We start from the raw sequence: 18,455 nt of genomic DNA on the forward strand, positions 1-18,455 counted from the left end.
TCATTGATGCCTCAATGCCCAGGTCGTGTTTGGACATCAGCTTATGGGATCATAATGATCCCATAAGCTGATGTCCGTATGTCTGCCCCCTCTCCTCTTTCCCCTGCCACTGTTACAAACTTATGACAGTGGCAGGGGAGAGAGGGGAGGAGGCAGAGCTCACAGGAAAGCTCCCTGCACAACCAGTCTTCACTGCCTCCCCCCCGCCGGCCTCCGTACTTAGGAAACCGGAAGCTTAAAGCTTCCGGTTTCCATGGCTACCATCGGGGCTCTGCGATCACTTCGCAGAGCTCCGATGGACATCGGCAGAGAATTCTCCTGTTGTAGTGGGAGAATTCTCTGTCAGGAGCCCTATAGATGCTGCAGTCGTGCTGACCGTAGTATCTATAGGGTCAACTCTCAGCAGCGGAGCATGGCTCCAAGGCTGAGAGTTGCGGCGGGTCCCCAGCTATCACTGACAGCCAGGACCCACCGTGGATGACACAGGCGCAGCTCCTGATTTTCATGGCTACCATCGGGGCTCTGCGATCACTTCGCAGAGTACGATGGACACCGGCAGAGAATTCTACTTCTGTAGAGGGAGAATTCTCTGTCAGGAGCCCTATAGATGCTGCAGTCGTGCTGACTGTAGTATCTATAGGGTTAACTCTCAGCACCGGAGCATGGCTCAAAGGCTGAGAGTTGTGGCGGGTCCCCAGCTATCACTAATAGCCGGGACCCGCCGCGGATGACACAGGCGCAGCTTCTGATAACTAAGATTTCTGAAACTAAAGAAAAGCTGCACTTCAATAGATTTATATTTGTGTTACTCATTTAACTGCCTTTGTTACAGGAACCAATCAGTGAACAGAACTTTGATGCCTATGTGACTACTCTGACTGATATGTACAGTAACCAAGAGTGTTACCAAAACCCAGAGAACAAAGCATTGCTTGAAAGTATCAAACAAGCAGTCAAAGGTATCCAGGTGTAAAGAAGGGGTATGAGGACATTCCCATCTAGTATTCAGGTTCACAAGCCTTGTGCTCTGTGCATTGAATCACAAACTTTATGGACCAAAACAAATTGAGAAAATAAAGCCCAAAAATATCTGGACAAAGACTGAACTTACAAATGTATATGGAAGCCAGACAGGAAGTTCGGACACATCCAAAAAAATGAAAAGAGGTGTTACCTACCTGTAATTGGCAGCGGCAAATGACTGTAAATGGGCCCATGTTGTCCAACTAAGGTGTATAAAGACACAAAGGAATCGATTCTCTGCAGCAAATCCCTGAGGTTTGTACATGGACCAAACTCAACCAGAAGCCAAAACGGAAGCTTTATCTCTGTCTGGGCCATTTCACTCCTTGTGTCTTTTGAAAAATCACCTGGCAGGGGAAATACAAATGTCAAGTATTATAAGAAGAGGCGAAAATATTTTTTATTTTCTTTTTTTGTTTTTCACAAGAAACATTTGAAGAGCAGTTCTTTAATTCCAACAGAAGCGCAAAGGATTAAAGGATCTCAGGGAAAGCTTTTGGAGTTACCAACTGCATAGTTCAATTTTGTTTTGTTTTTTATTTCTTTTGGTGTCTTAACCCTAGTGTAAGCAGTTGGAGGTCAGAAACTTGCTGTAAAACACGTGAAAATTAGTTATGAAGCGCATCAGTCGCTGACCACTCTGACAGTAAGGGTGGGGTGGCCAGCTTGTGTCATGTTACATTGTCTACAATTTTTGGAATTGTGTTATGTCTTCGTCCCTGGTGTGCTGCAGTGCAAGAAATGTAAAGCAGAAAGATTTATACGCCCTTCAGGAATGGTGGTGTGCCTTTTGGGGTTGGCGCTTGGCTGATCCTATCCAAAATTTGGCATGACCATGATTTGAGACCACCTTGAACGTATGGCTGTATAAATTTTGGCTGCACTTGACATACTTAAGTCTCATGTGCTGAAATATAAATTTATTTTTGGGAACACTTTTATTGTGAACACAGGGAACACTTTATGTATTTTTTAATTTATCAGCGGGAAAAAAAATTCCAGATTATTTTTTAAAATCCCACAGTAAAGCTATAAACCAACCACAGAAAGCCCCAGCAAAAAAAAGAAAGATATATTCAGGCAACCTATGTTATGACATAGATCAAAGTTAAGTTATTATGCTATTAAGTTATTAGTTATTGTTCATCAGAGTTCTTCTTTAACTCAAAGCATTTCTGAACTGGACCCAAGCAGTTTTAACGAAAGATATTTTTTTTAATTAATACATTTGTGCTTCAATAAAACAGACCAAGATAGAGTTATGAAACAATAGTACACATCTCCATATTGCACTACCCCACTCCATGAGAATAATACGTTTTAAGCCTTTGACCATATTTTTATCATTGGGATTTTTTACATAATCTGTTACATGACATACAGCACTAAAAGGGTTCAGAATACTATTTAATATCTCATTGTGCACTTTAAGACCTTTGTGGATTCCAATAGACAGTAAAAGAAATCAACTCGTGCACTGAGGCTTTCCGTGGAAATTCTGTATGTTATTGCTTTTTATAGAGCAGAATATTAGCAGGGAACACTTTAAATACATAGCAGTTGGCATATAGGACTCTTAAATTCTGGAAAAACAATTTCTGGATTACGTGGTGTTGAAGATTAGATGTATTGTGCAAATTCATACCACAGCCCTGCTTTTGTAAATAAGCCCCATCCTGTTTGTGAATGCAAACCAGTTTAGTACATTACCCTGTAGAACAGCTGCACTTCCACGGAAACACTATAGATATAGGTTTAATTATTATGTAAATTATTTAATTTTGGCAAGTTCTGTTGTAATTTATTCATTCATTCCATATGTTAACATTTGATATTTATTTAAAGTTTGTTAATTTATTATTATTTTTTTGTAACTGGACACCACATGGTAATAAGGGGAAAGAGCAAAAAATAAATAAAGAAAAGAAAAAAAAAAAAAAAAGAAAAACATAAAAAATAAAGAAAAACTTTTGAGAAATTATATTCCATGGGAAAATAATAAGAAATAAAAATAAAAAAACGCTATCTACAGCTACTAGTTTTGATGAAACTTAGTTATTTTTTATATATTTTGTTATTTATTCTTTTAAACAATGGGAATTTTTTAAAAAATATTTTATAAAACAGGAGTTTTGATATTTTTGTTTATTTTAATTTTATTGGGCAAAGGGGAAAAAAATAGATTTTTTTTTTCATTTTGTTGCAATTGCTTTTCTTTCTTTTTTTTTTTTAATTTATGTAACCCCTTTTGTGCTGAGGAAGACTTCATCGATTAGTTGGTTGCAGTCTTCTCCACCACAAAAGGCCACAATATTGCAGGCACTGATGACAGTATATAAAATGCTGTATTTATTTATTAAGTAAAAAAAAAATGAACATGTGAACTTGTTGTATATTTATTTTGTCATGTTTGTGAGTCTGTTATGTGATCGTTTATGTGAAGAAATTCCTGTTAATATTTAAAGTTAAATAACAAAAATAATAATAATATTAATAATAAGAAGAATAATAAAAGGTTGCATTGAAGGCTGATGCAGACTAGCTGTTGTTCTGTGATAATCTTTCAAATACTGTGAATCCGGCCTCAGGGAACTTTCAAAAACCAACCTGACTTCACTTCACAAATAAAACTCACGTTCTACTTGTGGATATCTGTCTTTTTATTGTTCTTTTCTTCACAATATATATATTATTTGTCAAAGATACACCCATATTGATGTTTTCATATCACGGACCACCGAATTGGGCCTCATTGCAGACCCGCAATAGTGGGTTACAGATCCTTAAGGTCCCTAAACTTGTCCCCGCACATACCATGGAGAAAAGTAGATTGTAAGTAGTTTTTAAATGGATATTTAGAATTAGAAAAACACTCGTCGTCAGTTTGTGTTTGGTATTGCAGCTCAGCTCCATAGAAGTAAATGGAAACAATTTGTAATTCTATATACAACCTGCCTGGTTTGCTAAGGATCTCTTTGAGTGCACTGTTATTCTGTCAGTAAAATCTGCTAGGTACCTCTGCTAGCCACGTGGATTAGAAGGCTGTGCAAGGACGCAGGCGAGGTCCATCAGCGAGGCGATTCATTGTGCAGTCAGGCTGTAAGAATGATCGGTCACTGTATTGTTCATCCGGCCATTTAAATATATTGCTAACAGCTGTGCATCCTGTTTACACAGGGAGATATGAAGCCCATAACAATACATTTGAAGCTGCACAAAAGATGTGATCAGTCCACAAGATGGCTGACAGGGAGGAGCATGTGACCATGGTCACATGCTCCTCCATGTCAGCCATCTTATGGACAGACCCACTACAGAGCAGGACAGCCCAGCATGGAGGAGGGGAGTCTGAGTTTCGTACACAGGGAGCTGCTGTCAGTATATACAGTGAATACACTTACTATTTCTGTACACTGAGCAATTAACCCCTTTAATATATCTTCCATGTAGTTAAAACGTGTTGAACCCAGAAACCATCTACAACCAGGTTAGCTGTTTCTGACAGGTCTTATTGATATGTTCATTTTATTCCAGTTATGACGTGTGTTAATTTCCCCATAGGTAAGTGTCAATGAACTAGATTGCCCTGGGTATTGTTATCTCTGTTTGCCAGTTTTCTGGTTTACAAAAGTCACAAAATTTACAGAGTCAAACTAAAAGAAAACAACAGGATAACATAGAATCTTTACATGTGCTACTCGGCGGTGGAGCTTCACCACATTGTATATGACAGATTTGCTGCGCTTCGCTGTGAATTCTAATGCTGCCTTTTCCTCCGATATTACAAGCACTTAGCGCTTTCCACTTTTTTATGGCCGTACATATCTTTAATCTTGCTCAGGTTGAGTGATGAGTGAAATGAATGATTCTGCAACAATAGATGCTTGTTCTGCTACAAATGCAGAGTAACTATGGAAACTAGGACGGCTGATGGAGAGAGTTCTGTTGGCAGAGGATGTGTCATGGAGAATAGATGTGTCCATTTGTTATTTACACTGCATGCTGGATGGGGAGGAGAGACTGTAATGCTGCTCACCTGGCTAGCAGCATATGAAATACATACACTATTATATATCTCATTGCTATCACTCTCATATACATCTTTGTATCTATATCTCTTATCTATCCAGCTATTTCATCTGTATGTTATATCTATCTATCTATCTATCTATCTATCTATCTATCTATCTATCTATCTATCTATCCATCCATCCATTATCTATCTATCTATCTCCTATCTATCTATCTATCTATCTATCTATCTATCTATCTATCTATCTATCTATCTATCCATCCATCCATCCATTATCTATCTATCTCCTATCTATCTATCTATCTACTATCTATCTATCAAGCAAAATGACTTCAGCCCTCCGGAATGAAGAAAAATGTGGGCTTTATTTGCCCATGAAACAAAAGTGCGACGTTTCAGCTCTAATAATAAGAGCTTTTCTCAAGCTTTTTTATCTATCTATCTATCTATCTATCTATCTATCTATCTATCTATCTATCTCCTATCTATCATCTATCTATCCCATATCTATCTATCTATCTATCTATCTATCTATCTATCTATCTATCTATCTATCTATCCATCTATCTATCTATTATCTATCTATCTATCTATCTATCTATCTATCTATCTATCTCCTATCTATCTATCTATCTATCTATCTAATATCTATCTATCTATCTATCTATCTATCTATCTATCTATCTCATATCTATCTATCTATCTATCTCATCTCTTCTATATATCTATTCCATCTCATATATCTATCTATCTATTATCTGTCTATCTATTTTTCTACCTCTTATCTCTCTCTATCTATTTAATTATCTATCTATCTATCTATCTATCTAGTAATCTATCTATCTATCTATCTATCTATATTATAATGGAAAATCCACAGCACTCTTCTATTATATAGCACGTTCCCTGGTCTCGACTTGGATCTGCTGGCACCCGACATCCATCTTATACGAAGTGCTGCTTCTGTTTTCTGATATCTATCTATCTATCTATCTATCGATTTCATCTATCTGTCTATCTAATGTCTCCTATCTATCTCATATGTATCTGACTTGGTTGAACTTGCTTGATGTCTTTTTTCAGCCATACTATCTATGGAACTCTCTTTATTTACCTATCTATCTACTTGAAAAAAAAGTCCCGATAGAAGGACTGAAACATCACTCGTCCAATTAATGGATTTAATAAACCTTTACACAACCTTATGGGAGTGCTGCAGTCATTTTCCTTTTGTCAGAATATCCACCAGTAAACCATGGTGTGGCATCTGCACACCCAATATTTACCTTTTTCATGAACGCTGCAAGTACATTGGCCAATATTGCATCTATTGTCATAGCACCTGCATCCCCCTATAGATATATTCAATATGGTATATGTCATTGCAATGTTTGAGTTGCCCATAGTGTTACTAAAACAGCAAAGAAAGATACTTCTGCAACATCCGTATGTGACAATACATACAACACAATTTAATATAATCTTGGTCTATTTTAGCTCAGATTGATTTGATCCTATTGGGTCAATCATATTTCCACTAGGTTTTTTGACAGAAAACTGAGTCTGTGCTATTCATTTCAGCAAGATATCAATACCCCTGATGGAAAGGGGGAGATGAGAATCTGAACATATAAGTCTTTTCTACAAGCGTTTCCTTATGTTAGGAATCACTCCTAGCTTTTTCTATTAGGAACTACACCATACTGGCCTACACCATGAGGCTAGGTTCGCACTTCCTCCAGATGTTAAGTTTATTTAGCAGGATCTGAGCAGACAAAAAAAAATTTAGTGAGCGCTCATTTTGTCCACTCAAATCCTGCAAAATAAATGGACACCAGACAAAAACCTGATGGACCTCCTTAAAATTAATGGGATCTCTCAAGTATCCATGTAAATCAGTATTGGCTATTACTGAACTGACTGCAAGGCCTCATCCTGTGGCTTCAAACTGACTTTCCAACAGAGGTTCCTAACAGAGCACCAGCATAAATGTGAACCTAGCCCAAGACGTTTGGATATCACACTGCTTCACATCTTATTGTTTTGCAGCAATAAAATCTAAGACTAAATTACATCAATGGGGACATCTGGTGGGCACTAATGGATACTGTATTTTTTTCATGCAAATAAAAACACAGCAGCTCAGATGTTTTTACCTACAGCAACTTATCACAGGTCGTAAGATATAAAACACAAGCTGTGGAATTAAACACTATAGGTTTCAAGCTGCTTGATCCAACATGGCCGTATACATTTTTAAATTCAAGAACGATTTATACAAATGTGCTTTCACATCTAATTCCTGTCGTAAACTGCTTTTAATAATTTTCTAATCTAAATTGATAATATTTATTATTTACTGGAAAAGATTCAGTATAATCTGTAACTTATTGATTAAAAACCCCACTAGTGTTCAGTAAGTGCTCCTTACTCAAGCTCGACTAAGGGGGCCTTTACACCTACCGGATCCGCTGCAGATCTAGTGCCATTCATCCTATGAGAGCACATACTTGCAGCGGGATTGACAAACTGGGCATACAGGATCCAACTAAACTCTCACAGGAGATGGGTGGAGTATAAGCTAAAAGGAGGTAGCCACACACCCCACATGTAACAAAAAAAAAAAAAAGATATCCAGCACTCCACTAACACTTGTTTACACTGTGCAGTTTGCCCGCTGTCATCTCTAACATACAGACAAAAAGAGAAAAAATTCTGCAACAACCTGCAAGCAACAAGACTCACCGCATGTACTCCCTAAAGATACTACTCTAAAGATTTTTTTTAGCTTAGGTGTGACTATCTCCTCTTAGCTTAGGTGTGACTATCTCCTCTTAGCTTGCACTCTACCCATCTCCTCATCTCCTGTGGGTGTTTTAGGCCGCGTTCACATGTACCGGATCCGCAGCGGGTTTTTAGCTGCAAATTCGCAGTGACACCTGCTGCAGATTCCTGCCCAATAAACCCTATGGGCAGACAAACTCGCAACAGGATGCACATCCCGCTGCGAGTGTGTCCGCAGCCCCGCCCTTAAACCCCCCCCCCCGCCACGGGACACTATACTTCGCCCAGTCCCGCAGCAACGCACTGATTGGCTGAGCGGGATGTGAAGACACCGGGAGCCCCGAAACTAGCCGGGGCAGGGACCGGGTGAAGTATAGGGTCCCACGGCGGGGGGGGGGGGGGGGGGGCGGCGGTTACTAGGGCGGGCTGCAGACATACTCGCAGCGGGATGTGCATCCTGCTGCGAATTTGTCTGCCCATAGAGTTCACTGGGCAGGGATCCGCAGCGGTTCTCGCTGCCAATTCGCAGTAAGAAGTCCGCTGCGGATCCGGTATGCTTAGTTTAGTGTTTAGTTGGATCCTGTATGCCCAGTTTGTAGACTTATAATCCAAGAGAGGCCATTGCTAGTATCTCACTGAGGTTCACCTTAATGCGGTGAGATTGTACATTCTGTTTGATAAAATAGTTAGCTAAGAACCTAATTTAAAAAGAAGGTTTTTATTGTGTGTATGGTAGAGCGAGTATATGTGGTGAGTCCTGACACTTGCGGTGTGCTGCAGCATTTTTTCAGTTTTTGCCTATATGTTAGCCACTGCAGCATGCAAACTGCACAGTGTGAACAAGTATTAGTGGGGTGCTGGCTATCTTTATGCTTTTTCTGTTACATTGACATGACAAAAGTTTTGATCATTAGACAAATCACCTCCACTGCAACATAGGTGATGGGCTCAGGTCCAAACAATAGGCAGCAATAAAATGCCATAAAATAATGTAAAATTAAATTTATTACACATAATACGTTCCCAAGCCATTTTGGCTCCTTTCTCAAACATCATGTACAATTAGTAAGCCATTGGGATATACATATATGTACATATACGTGCTTACATCACAGATGGTCATTACATGGCAGTGTGTTAGCTCTGGTCTGACATGCTTTCGTTCACATATCACAGGCGAAACCTTAACCCCTTGCCTCTAAAGCCTGTTTTGGCCTTAATGACCAGGCTCATTTTTCAAAATCTGACCTGTCTCACTTTATGCGCTTATAGCTCAGTGATGCTTTAACGTATGCTAGCGATTCTGAGATTGTTTTTTCGTCACATATGACACTTTATATTAGTAGCAAAATTTGGTCACTACTTTGTGTATTTTTTGTGAAAAACATCAAAATATCATGAAAAATTTGAAAATTTAGCATTTTATGAACTTCTGAAATTCTCTGCTTCTAAAAAAAGGAGGTCATAGCACATAAATTAGTTACTAAATCACATTACCAATATGTCCTCTTTATTCTGGCATAATTTGGGAAACATATTTTACTTTTTTAGGGTGTTACGGGGCTTAAATTTATTAGCAAATTATCACATTTTGTGAAAATTTCAAAAACTGATTTTTTTTAGGGACCAGTTCTTTTTTAAATGGATTTAGAAGGCTTGTATACTGGAAACCCCCATAAGTGACCCCATTTTGGAAACTAGACACCTTAAAGAATTAATCTAGGGGTATAATGAGCATTTTAACCCTACAGGGGCTGGAGGAAAGTATTCGCCATTAGGCCAGAAAAAAATCGAAAAATAAAATTTTCAAATAATATATACGTTTAGATTAAAGTTTCTCATTTTCAAAAGGAACATGAGAAAAAAGCATGCCAAAATTTGTAACACAGGTTCTCCTGAATACAAAGGTACCCCAGATGTGGGCGTAAACCACTGTATGGGCACACAGCCGGGCTCAGAAGGAAAGGAGCGCCAATTAGCTTTTTTAATGCAGATTTTGCTGAAGAAGTTTCTGAGCGCCAGGTGCATTTGCAGAGCCCCTGTAGTGTCCGCAGAATAGAATCCCCCCAAAAGTCACCCCATTTTCGAAAGTACACCCCTCAAAGAATTCATCTTTGGGTAGGATGAGCATTTTGACCCCACATGCATTAGAGGAAAGTATTCAAAATTAGACAGTAAAAATGAAAAACACAAATTTTTCCAATAATGTTTGTTTAGTTTGAAATTTCTCAATTTCACGAGGAACAAGAGAAAAAAAGTACCCCAAAATTTGTAAAGAAGGTTCTACTGAATACAACGGTACCCCATATGTGGGCATAAACCACTGTATGGGCACACAGCCGGGCTCAGAAGGGAAGGAGCGCTAATTAGCATTTTCAGTGCAGATTTTTCCGAAGAAGTTTCTGAGCGCCAGGTGCGTTTGCAGCACCCCTGTAGTGTCAGCAGAATAGAACTCCCCCAAAGGTCACCCTATTTAAGAAAGTACACCCCTGAAAGAATTCATCTTGGGGTGCAGTGAGCGGTTTGACCCCACAGGTATTAGAGGAAAGTATTCAAAATAAGACAGTAAAAATGAAAAACTCGAATTTTTCCAATAATATGTTTGTTTAGTTAAAAATTTCTTAATTTCACGATGAATGGGAGAAAAAACGTACCCTAAAATCTGTAACGCAGGTTCTTCTGAGTAAAACGGTACCCCATATGTGGGCATAAACCACAGTATGGGCACACAGCCAGGCTCAGAAGGAAGGAAGCGCCAATTTGCTGGAGCAAAACTGCAGCTAGAAATTGTTATTAGAATAGCGCAGTTACTAAAATACAATAAAAAATTTGATTACAGGTAATGTGGGGTGGTCACGGGCAACCTGGGGTGGTCACGGGCAACCTGGGGTGGTCACGGGCAACCTGGTGTGGTCACGGGCAAGCTGGGGTGGTCACGGTCAACCAGGTGTGGTTATGGGCAACCTGCGGTGGTTATGGGCAACCTGCGGTGGTTACAGACAATCTGGGGTGGTTACGGGCAACGTGGGGTGGTTACGGGCAACGTGGGGTGGTTACGGGCAACGTGGGGTAGTAACGGGCAACGTGGGGTGGTAACGGGCAACGTGGGGTGGTTACGGATAAACTGAAGTGCTTATAGGTAATCTGGGATGGGTACCTGTAATTTGGGGTTGTTACAGGCAATCTGGCGTGGTTATGGGCAATCTGGAGAGGGTCACTGGCAATTTGGGTTGGATAGAGGCGATGTGCGGTGGTTATAGGCAACGTGCGGTGGTTATAGGCAACGTGCGGTGGTCAGAGGCAACGTGCGGTGGTTACGTGCAATCTGGGGGGTTACGGGCAATCGGGGCTGATTACGCACCATCTGGAGGGGGTCACTGGCAATTCGGGGTGGTTACGGTCAACATGTGGTGGTTACAGGCAACGTGCGGTGGTTATAGGCAATGTGCGGAGGTTATGGGCAACGTGCGGTGGTTAGAGGCAACGTGCGGTGGTTAGAGGCGACGTGCGGTGGTTAGGGGCGACGTGCGGTGGTTAGGGGCGACGTGCGGTGGTTAGGGGCGACGTGCGGTGGTTAGGGGCGACGTGCGGTGGTTAGGGGCGACGTGCGGTGGTTAGAGGCGACGTGCGGTGGTTAGGGGCGACGTGCGGTGGTTAGGGGCAACGTGCGGTGGTTATGGGCAATGTGCGGTGGTTATGGGCAACGTGCGGTGATTACGTGCAATCTGGCGTGATTACGGGCAACCTGGGGCGGATATGGGCAACCTGCGGTGGTGACGGGTAATCTGGGGGGGTTAGGGATAATTTGGGAGTAAACTGCAATTATTACTATAATAAAAAGTGTGTGTTTTATTTTTTTGTATGTTTTTCACTTTTTGTACTTTATACATTCATTTTCACTGTATTACTATGATTACTGTGATATTTTCTATCTCAGTAATCATAGTTCAGTGACAGAGACCAAATTGGTCTCTGTCACTTTAAATTTTCAGAGCTGGCTGATTGTGAAGCGCATGCGCACTTCATAACCAGCCAGGAGACCGAAGAGGAAGGAGCTCCAGGATCAGGTAACGTATATGGGGAAGGGGGGGTGACTGGGGGACGGGGGTGACAGGGGGGGTGGGGGGCGACTTGGGGGGCGACACACTGACACACTTTTTATCCCCTGTCACCAATGATTTATGGTGACAGGGGATAAAAAGTGCTTTTTTGCACTGGGAACAGGCGATCAGCGGTATATAGTATATACCGCCGATCACCTGCTCCGGGACCACACGTGGGGGTCCCCGATCACTGCCCCATGCTCTCCGCTACCTCCGGGGGCGGAGAGCATGGGGCTTTGATCATTTATTAATTTCCATCCCTGCGAACAAACATCGGATGTGGCGGCGGGAGGAGGCAACGTTCTGCAGCCTCCTCCCGCCGCCCGATCGGCGGGGGAACACAAATCTCCCCCATAGACGCTGTGGTCGCATTGACCGCGGCGTTTATGGGGTTAACTGCCCGCGGGGAGCACGGCTCCCCTCCGGGCAGATGCAGCGGGAGGATGCTATGTGACATAGCCTCCTTCCGCTGCCCGATCACCGTCAGGGACAGCGGGGGGAGGCAGAGAAAGCATGACGTTTGGGGAACGTCATGTTGCGGGAACTACTTGTTTTACATGACGTTCCCCAAACATCATTTTGCGGCAAGGAGTTAAGGCTATGTTCACACTCAACATTTTTTTCTCTCCGTTTTTTAAAAGAAAAAACGACGACCGCCATTTTGAGTTTAAAATGATGTCCATCATTTTGCTGTTTGTCCGCCCATCAGTGCAATGACGGCTGTTGGTAAATTATTCTAGTTTAGGTTGAATTTAATAGTAAAACGGATCAAGGATGGAGAACAAAGAAAAACTGTGAGTGAACAATTAAAAATAACTTTACATTACTTTATATTGTAGTCAATGGTTAATTGATTTAACGGGCCCACCCAACAATGCCCGCAATTCAATTGGAACGTGCCGAACAGGAACGTGCTGACCACTGCCCAGTGTCCGGCAGTATAACACCGTCCGTTGCTATGCAACGGATGGTGATATACTATGTGTAAACATAGCCAAAGATGTCTGAAAACAATTGTCATGATCACTATTTTGACACCTGCGAAAACAACGTCTGTCATTTTATACACTGAGCACATTGGACGTCTGTCATTTTATTGACTTCGATGCATTGCATTGAAGTCAATGACATTGCGGCAATAACGAACATATTTTTGTGTGAATATAGCCTTACAATACAAGGTACATACAACTGCTTCAGCCAGTTTATATACAATAGTTCCAAGGGACACTCAACATTTACGTTAGCCTTGGTCTCTGCCTAGCAGAGTTAATTCACCACAATTACGTCCCACAATATATCAAAATAGCTTTAAGTTGTGTAATTGCTTCAGCCAGTTTGTAGTATATCTGCTGGAGTGCTCATGCAATCTTCTGTATATGGGCTGCCCTGTTCAGACGGCTGCGGTTGTGTATGAACAAACACTGATCCTATATAAGAAAAGCCTTCCTGTTACAAAGAATATCGAAACATTTTTTTCTCAAACACATTTGTGATCTTAAATTCACCATTTTAAAACACATCCCGGGCGAGAGGTAAAATAGATACAGGCAGTTTACTAATCGGAAATCCTTTTGGATTTTTAAATTTTCTACACTGACTCCTTATGGACTAAATGAGACTATTTAGAATGATTGATGGGTCAGATAGTCCAGTTAGGCAGTTTTTCCCCCTTTTTTTGTAATATTTTACTTTACAAAATATGCCTTAATATTTAGTGTCCTAGATACAATGTGGGTATATCTAATGGATAGAGTATCTTTTATGATTGTCTGTATTTATACACACACACACACACACACACATATTATATATATTAGCATGCTTCCATGAAAGAACCATCTGTGATGTAAGCACGTATACATACATCTATGTATATGTTAATGGCTTACTAATTGCATAAGACACTTGAGAAAGAAGCCGGAACTGCTTCTAAACGCGTTGTGTCTAATAAATGTCATTTTACATTATTTTATTGCTGACCACTGTTTGGACCTGCGGCCGTCACCTTGTTGGAGTAAAGGGGAATGTACTTGCATGGGAGTTCAACACAACACACCCAGGTGAGAATTCTACTGTTTGCTACTCAACCATGTGAATTGTCTGACCTATGTATGTTTGATTGATTGTTTATTTTTAGCAGGGCAAGAGTACCCCTTTAACTGCACCTCTGCATGCCTCCAATTTTATTCAATAACTGCCTAATGTTACTGAAGTGGCAAAATCAGTGGAATCAGTGTCCGTTCTTTACTGCAGGGGAGGCATTGCATTGACTTTGAACGGGCATTACAATAATGTACCTGCCTATTATTTCTGGACACTGTTCAGTAAACAGCATCCCGAAATAAATTAAGATAAACAAAAAGTTTTTTTTCTTTCAGTAATTCAATTCAAAAAGTGACCATATATATTCTATAGAGTCATTACATACAGAGTGAACTTTTTCAAGCGTTTATTTCTGTTAAAGTTGATGATTATGGATTACAGCCAAGAGAAACCCAAAAGTCAGTATTTCATAAAATTAGAATAAATAACTCAAAACACCTGCAGTGGCTTCCTAAGTGTTATAAAGGTCACTTAGTCTGGTTCAGTATGCAACACAATCATGGGGAAGACTGCTTACTTGACAAATGTCCAGAAGGCAGTCATTCACACACTCCAAAAGGGGGGTAAGCCACAAAAGTTCATTGCTAAAGAAGCTGGCTGTTCTCAGAGTGCTGTATCAAAGCATATTAATGGACAGTTGAGTGGAAGGAAAAAGTGTGGTAGAAAAAGGTGCACAAGCAACCGGGAGAACCGCAGTCATCACTTCAAAAGCCACCACAGACAGATGTCTGCAGGACATGGGCTACAAGTGTTGCATTCCATGTGTCAAGCCACTCATGACCAAGAAACAACGCCAGAAGCATCTTATTTGGGCCAAGGAAAAAAATAACTGGACTGTTGATCAGTGGTCCAAGGTGCTGATTTCAGATTAAAGTAAATTTTGCATTTCATTTGGAAATCAAGGTCCCAGAGTCTGGAGGAAGAGTGGAGAGGCACACAATCCAAGCTGCTTGATGTCTAGTGTGAAGTTTCCACAACCAGTGATGGTTTGGGGAGCCATGTCATCCGCCGGTGTAGGTTCACTGTGTTTCATCAACACCAAAGTCAACGCTGCCGTCTACCAGGAAATTTTAGAGCACTCCATGCTTCCCTCTGCTGAAAAGATTTTTGGAGATGGAATTTTCATTTCCAGCAGGATTTGGCACCTGTTCACACTGTCAAAAGTACCAATACCTGGTTTACTAACCACAGCATCACTGTGCTTGATTGGCCAGTAAACTCGCAGACCTTAACCTCAAATCCAGAAAAATTGTGATAAAAAGTGATCAAAAAGTCACATATATGCAAGCAAGGTACCAAAAGATAGTACAGATCATAATGCAAAGAAATGACACCTCACACAAACCCATAGAACAAAGGATAAAGCAATTTTAAACCCATTTAGTTTTTTTTAAAGGTTTTGATTTTTTAAAAGCAGTCAGATAAAATAAAAGTTATAAAAGTTACATATCATTGTAATTGTACTAATTTAAGGAACATAGATAAGACATCAGTTTTACTATAAGAACAGCGTACACACAAAGCCCCCAAAATGAAAACAAATTCTGCACAAATAATTTTTTTCCTGTTTTTTTTAGCTTATGGAAAAATTGAGTCTGCCATTGCAAAGTACAATTGGTATTGCAAAAAATAAGGGCTCATGCGGGTCTGTAAGTGAAAAAATCCAAGCGCTATGATTTTTTAAAGGAGAAGTCAACAAAATCTTTTATTAAAGTATTGTATTCCCCCCCCAAAAGTTATACAAATCCCCAATATACACTTATCACAGGAAATGCTTATAAATTGATTTTTATCCCTGCACTTACTACTGCATCAAGGCTTCACTTCCTGGATAAGAGCTGTGCGGGCTGTGGCTGCTGGAGAGGATGATGGCGGGGGGGTGCTCAGTGTCCCTCCAGTGCCCTGTGTCCTCTGCCATCATCCTCTCCAGCAGCCACAGCCCGCACAGCTCTGGGAGTCGGGTCGTGACATCACCATTTTATCCAGGAAGTGACATCACCATTTCTTACAGGAAGTGAAGCCTTGACACAGTAGTAAGTGCAGGGAAAAAAGCACTTTATGTGCATTTTCCGTAATAAGTGTATATTGGTGATTTGTATAACTTTTAGGGGGCACTACAATACTTTAATAAAAAATTTCACCGGACTTCTCTTTTAAACACAAAGAGCAAAAAATGAAACCGCAAAATAGGAAATTTAGCCTGGTCCTGAAGGGGTTAACCCCTTCAGGACAGGCGAATTTTTGTATTTGTGTTTTCTTTTTTTCCTACTCGCATTAAAAATTTTGCACTTTGGCAGGTTTTGCGCTTACACCATTTACCATGCGAGATCAGGAATGGTATAATTTAATAGTTTAGGCAATTACGTACTCGGCAATAGCAAATATGTTTATTTATTTATTTTTATTTATATAATGGGAAAAGGGGATTCATTTAAATTTTTAATAGGGAAGGGGAATTCTTATTAATGAAAAAACTTTATTTATTTATTTATTTTTTTACACAGTAATTAGAAGTCCCCTGGGGGACTTCTATATAAGCAGCACTGATCTCCCGATGGCAACAACGGCCGTACTTTTATGTAGTGTGAACATAGCCTAACACTGTATGTTTGTGCCCAGAGGGCTAAATACCATTCTTGCCCCAGGGTAAAACTTAAATTTTATTAGATTCCTAGTAAAATAGTTGTGATCAAGACTGGAGTGATACTTGCAACTAAGCCTGTTGCTATAAGCCAATATAGCGAAGCCTGTTCTCAGCTACCTCAGTACTACAAAAGCAGGAAGTACAGTACCCCAGTGAACCTATTTTAAGTAGCACTGTATATACACTTGATCACAACTATTTTACTATGATTCTAATGAAAGTTAAGTTTTACCTTGGGGCAAGAACAGTATTTAGCCCTCTGGGCACAAACATACAGTGTATATAATAGAGCACTGATCCATTCGATCGGTGCTCTATTGGTTTAGTCTGCTTCATACCAGATAAATAGAATATTAAACCAGGATCAGCATCATTCCGACACTGAGGCCCGGCCAGGTAAGTTGAACGGATCACCCCTCCGCGATCGCATTGCGCGCGAGGGCAATCCATCCACTAGACCACTATGGAAGGCTAACTGCTGCGGTCTTGGGCTACTAACAGCAGCCAGGATCGTGGTGGTTCAGAGCCGGGTCGCATGGCTCCCCTCTGAACCCCCTACCCGACCCAGGATATACAGTTATGTCCTGGGTCGTGAAGGGGTTAACGGATGCTGCATCCAGATGGCAAAATAATGGAGAGGTGACCGGGATTATTCAAACATCAGCTGCAATTTAACATTAAATGATGGCCATCAACCAAATTTCAACAGTCTATGAACTTGGCTCTTTCCATAATCATGTCCACTTTTGCCTCCTCACCAGGAAAGATGGGGTCAGAGGCAGTGTTGATCGAACTGTTCGAGAAAAGTTAGTAAGAGTCGAACATCTCGATTACCGAACATTTAACTGTTTGTTTGAGTTAGCGTTCGACCATCTTCTTGTCAGCCAAGTGCAGAGCACATAGAAGTGTCAGAAACGTCATTACTGAGATGTAGGGGTCTGATTAACTGTCAAAATCACATGACCATCCCATATAAAACTCACTGTGATGCGTTCTGGACGCCATTTTCAGCTCACTCACTGTGCTAGATAGAGTGCTCTCTCAGTGTCTCACTGTTTATAGGCATGCTGGCATTTTGATTAGACAATTAGGTAGTGAGATTAGTGGGGTGCTTAGCAAGGTTAGACTAGCATTTTTGGAACAAGCATTTTCCTGTCCATAGAGAGCATTGCAGTCACAGCAATACTTAGTGGTGTGGAATATGAGTCCTGTAGTCTGGAATATGAATCATGTAGCATTTAATATCAGTCCGATAGTCTGGAATATGATAGTCTGTTAGATGAGTCAATGGTACAGAGGAGTTGGTGGTCAAATTTTTCCTGAGTGGGTAAAAAGCCCATTTTGGTCAGTTTACATTGCTGAATGATAAAAAAAAAAAAAAACAATTTCTTCATCTGTTAGATGTATAAATGTTTAGTTCAGAGGAGTTGGTGGTTAAATTTATTCTGAGTGGGTACAGAGCCCATTTTTGACAGTCGGCATTGCAGAACAATTTTTTTTTAAATTATCTCTTCATCTGTTAGATGTATCAATGTTTCGTACAGAGAGGTTCCAAAGTATTCTCCCATAGACTATAATGGGATTTGATATTTGTTTGATTATATACGAATATCGTGAGCTATTCGAATCGAATTTCAAATCATGGAATATTTCACTATTCTCTCATCTCATCTATTTTATCCCCCCTTTTTTTCCTTTTTTATTCTTAAAGCCAAATTTCAGACTATAAGTTATTCCATGTTTCCAGTTTACTCTTCTGGAT

General features: G+C 40.5%; 1 protein-coding gene and 1 long non-coding RNA gene across 3 annotated transcripts in view; one reads left to right on the forward strand and one right to left on the reverse strand.

Moving 5' to 3' along the window:
* Positions 1 to 2,913, forward strand: part of MYT1 (myelin transcription factor 1) — a 51,805-nt gene extending 48,892 nt beyond the window's left edge. For both annotated transcript variants that reach the window (XM_069954089.1, XM_069954090.1), the window contains one exon: positions 833 to 2,913. In XM_069954089.1, the coding sequence (XP_069810190.1) occupies positions 833 to 973 (141 nt within the window). In that variant the 3' untranslated portion in view covers positions 974 to 2,913. The remainder of the gene's footprint in view (positions 1 to 832) is intronic.
* LOC138773116 (uncharacterized) overlaps positions 1 to 18,455 on the reverse strand; it is a 201,354-nt gene that overhangs the window by 74,299 nt on the left and 108,600 nt on the right. The window contains exon 3 of the long non-coding RNA XR_011359876.1: positions 1,179 to 1,370. This is a non-coding gene — a long non-coding RNA (uncharacterized lncRNA). The remainder of the gene's footprint in view (positions 1 to 1,178; positions 1,371 to 18,455) is intronic.

Source organism: Dendropsophus ebraccatus, chromosome 14 (assembly GCF_027789765.1).
Source record: "Dendropsophus ebraccatus isolate aDenEbr1 chromosome 14, aDenEbr1.pat, whole genome shotgun sequence".
NCBI classification, from domain to species: domain Eukaryota; kingdom Metazoa; phylum Chordata; class Amphibia; order Anura; family Hylidae; genus Dendropsophus; species Dendropsophus ebraccatus.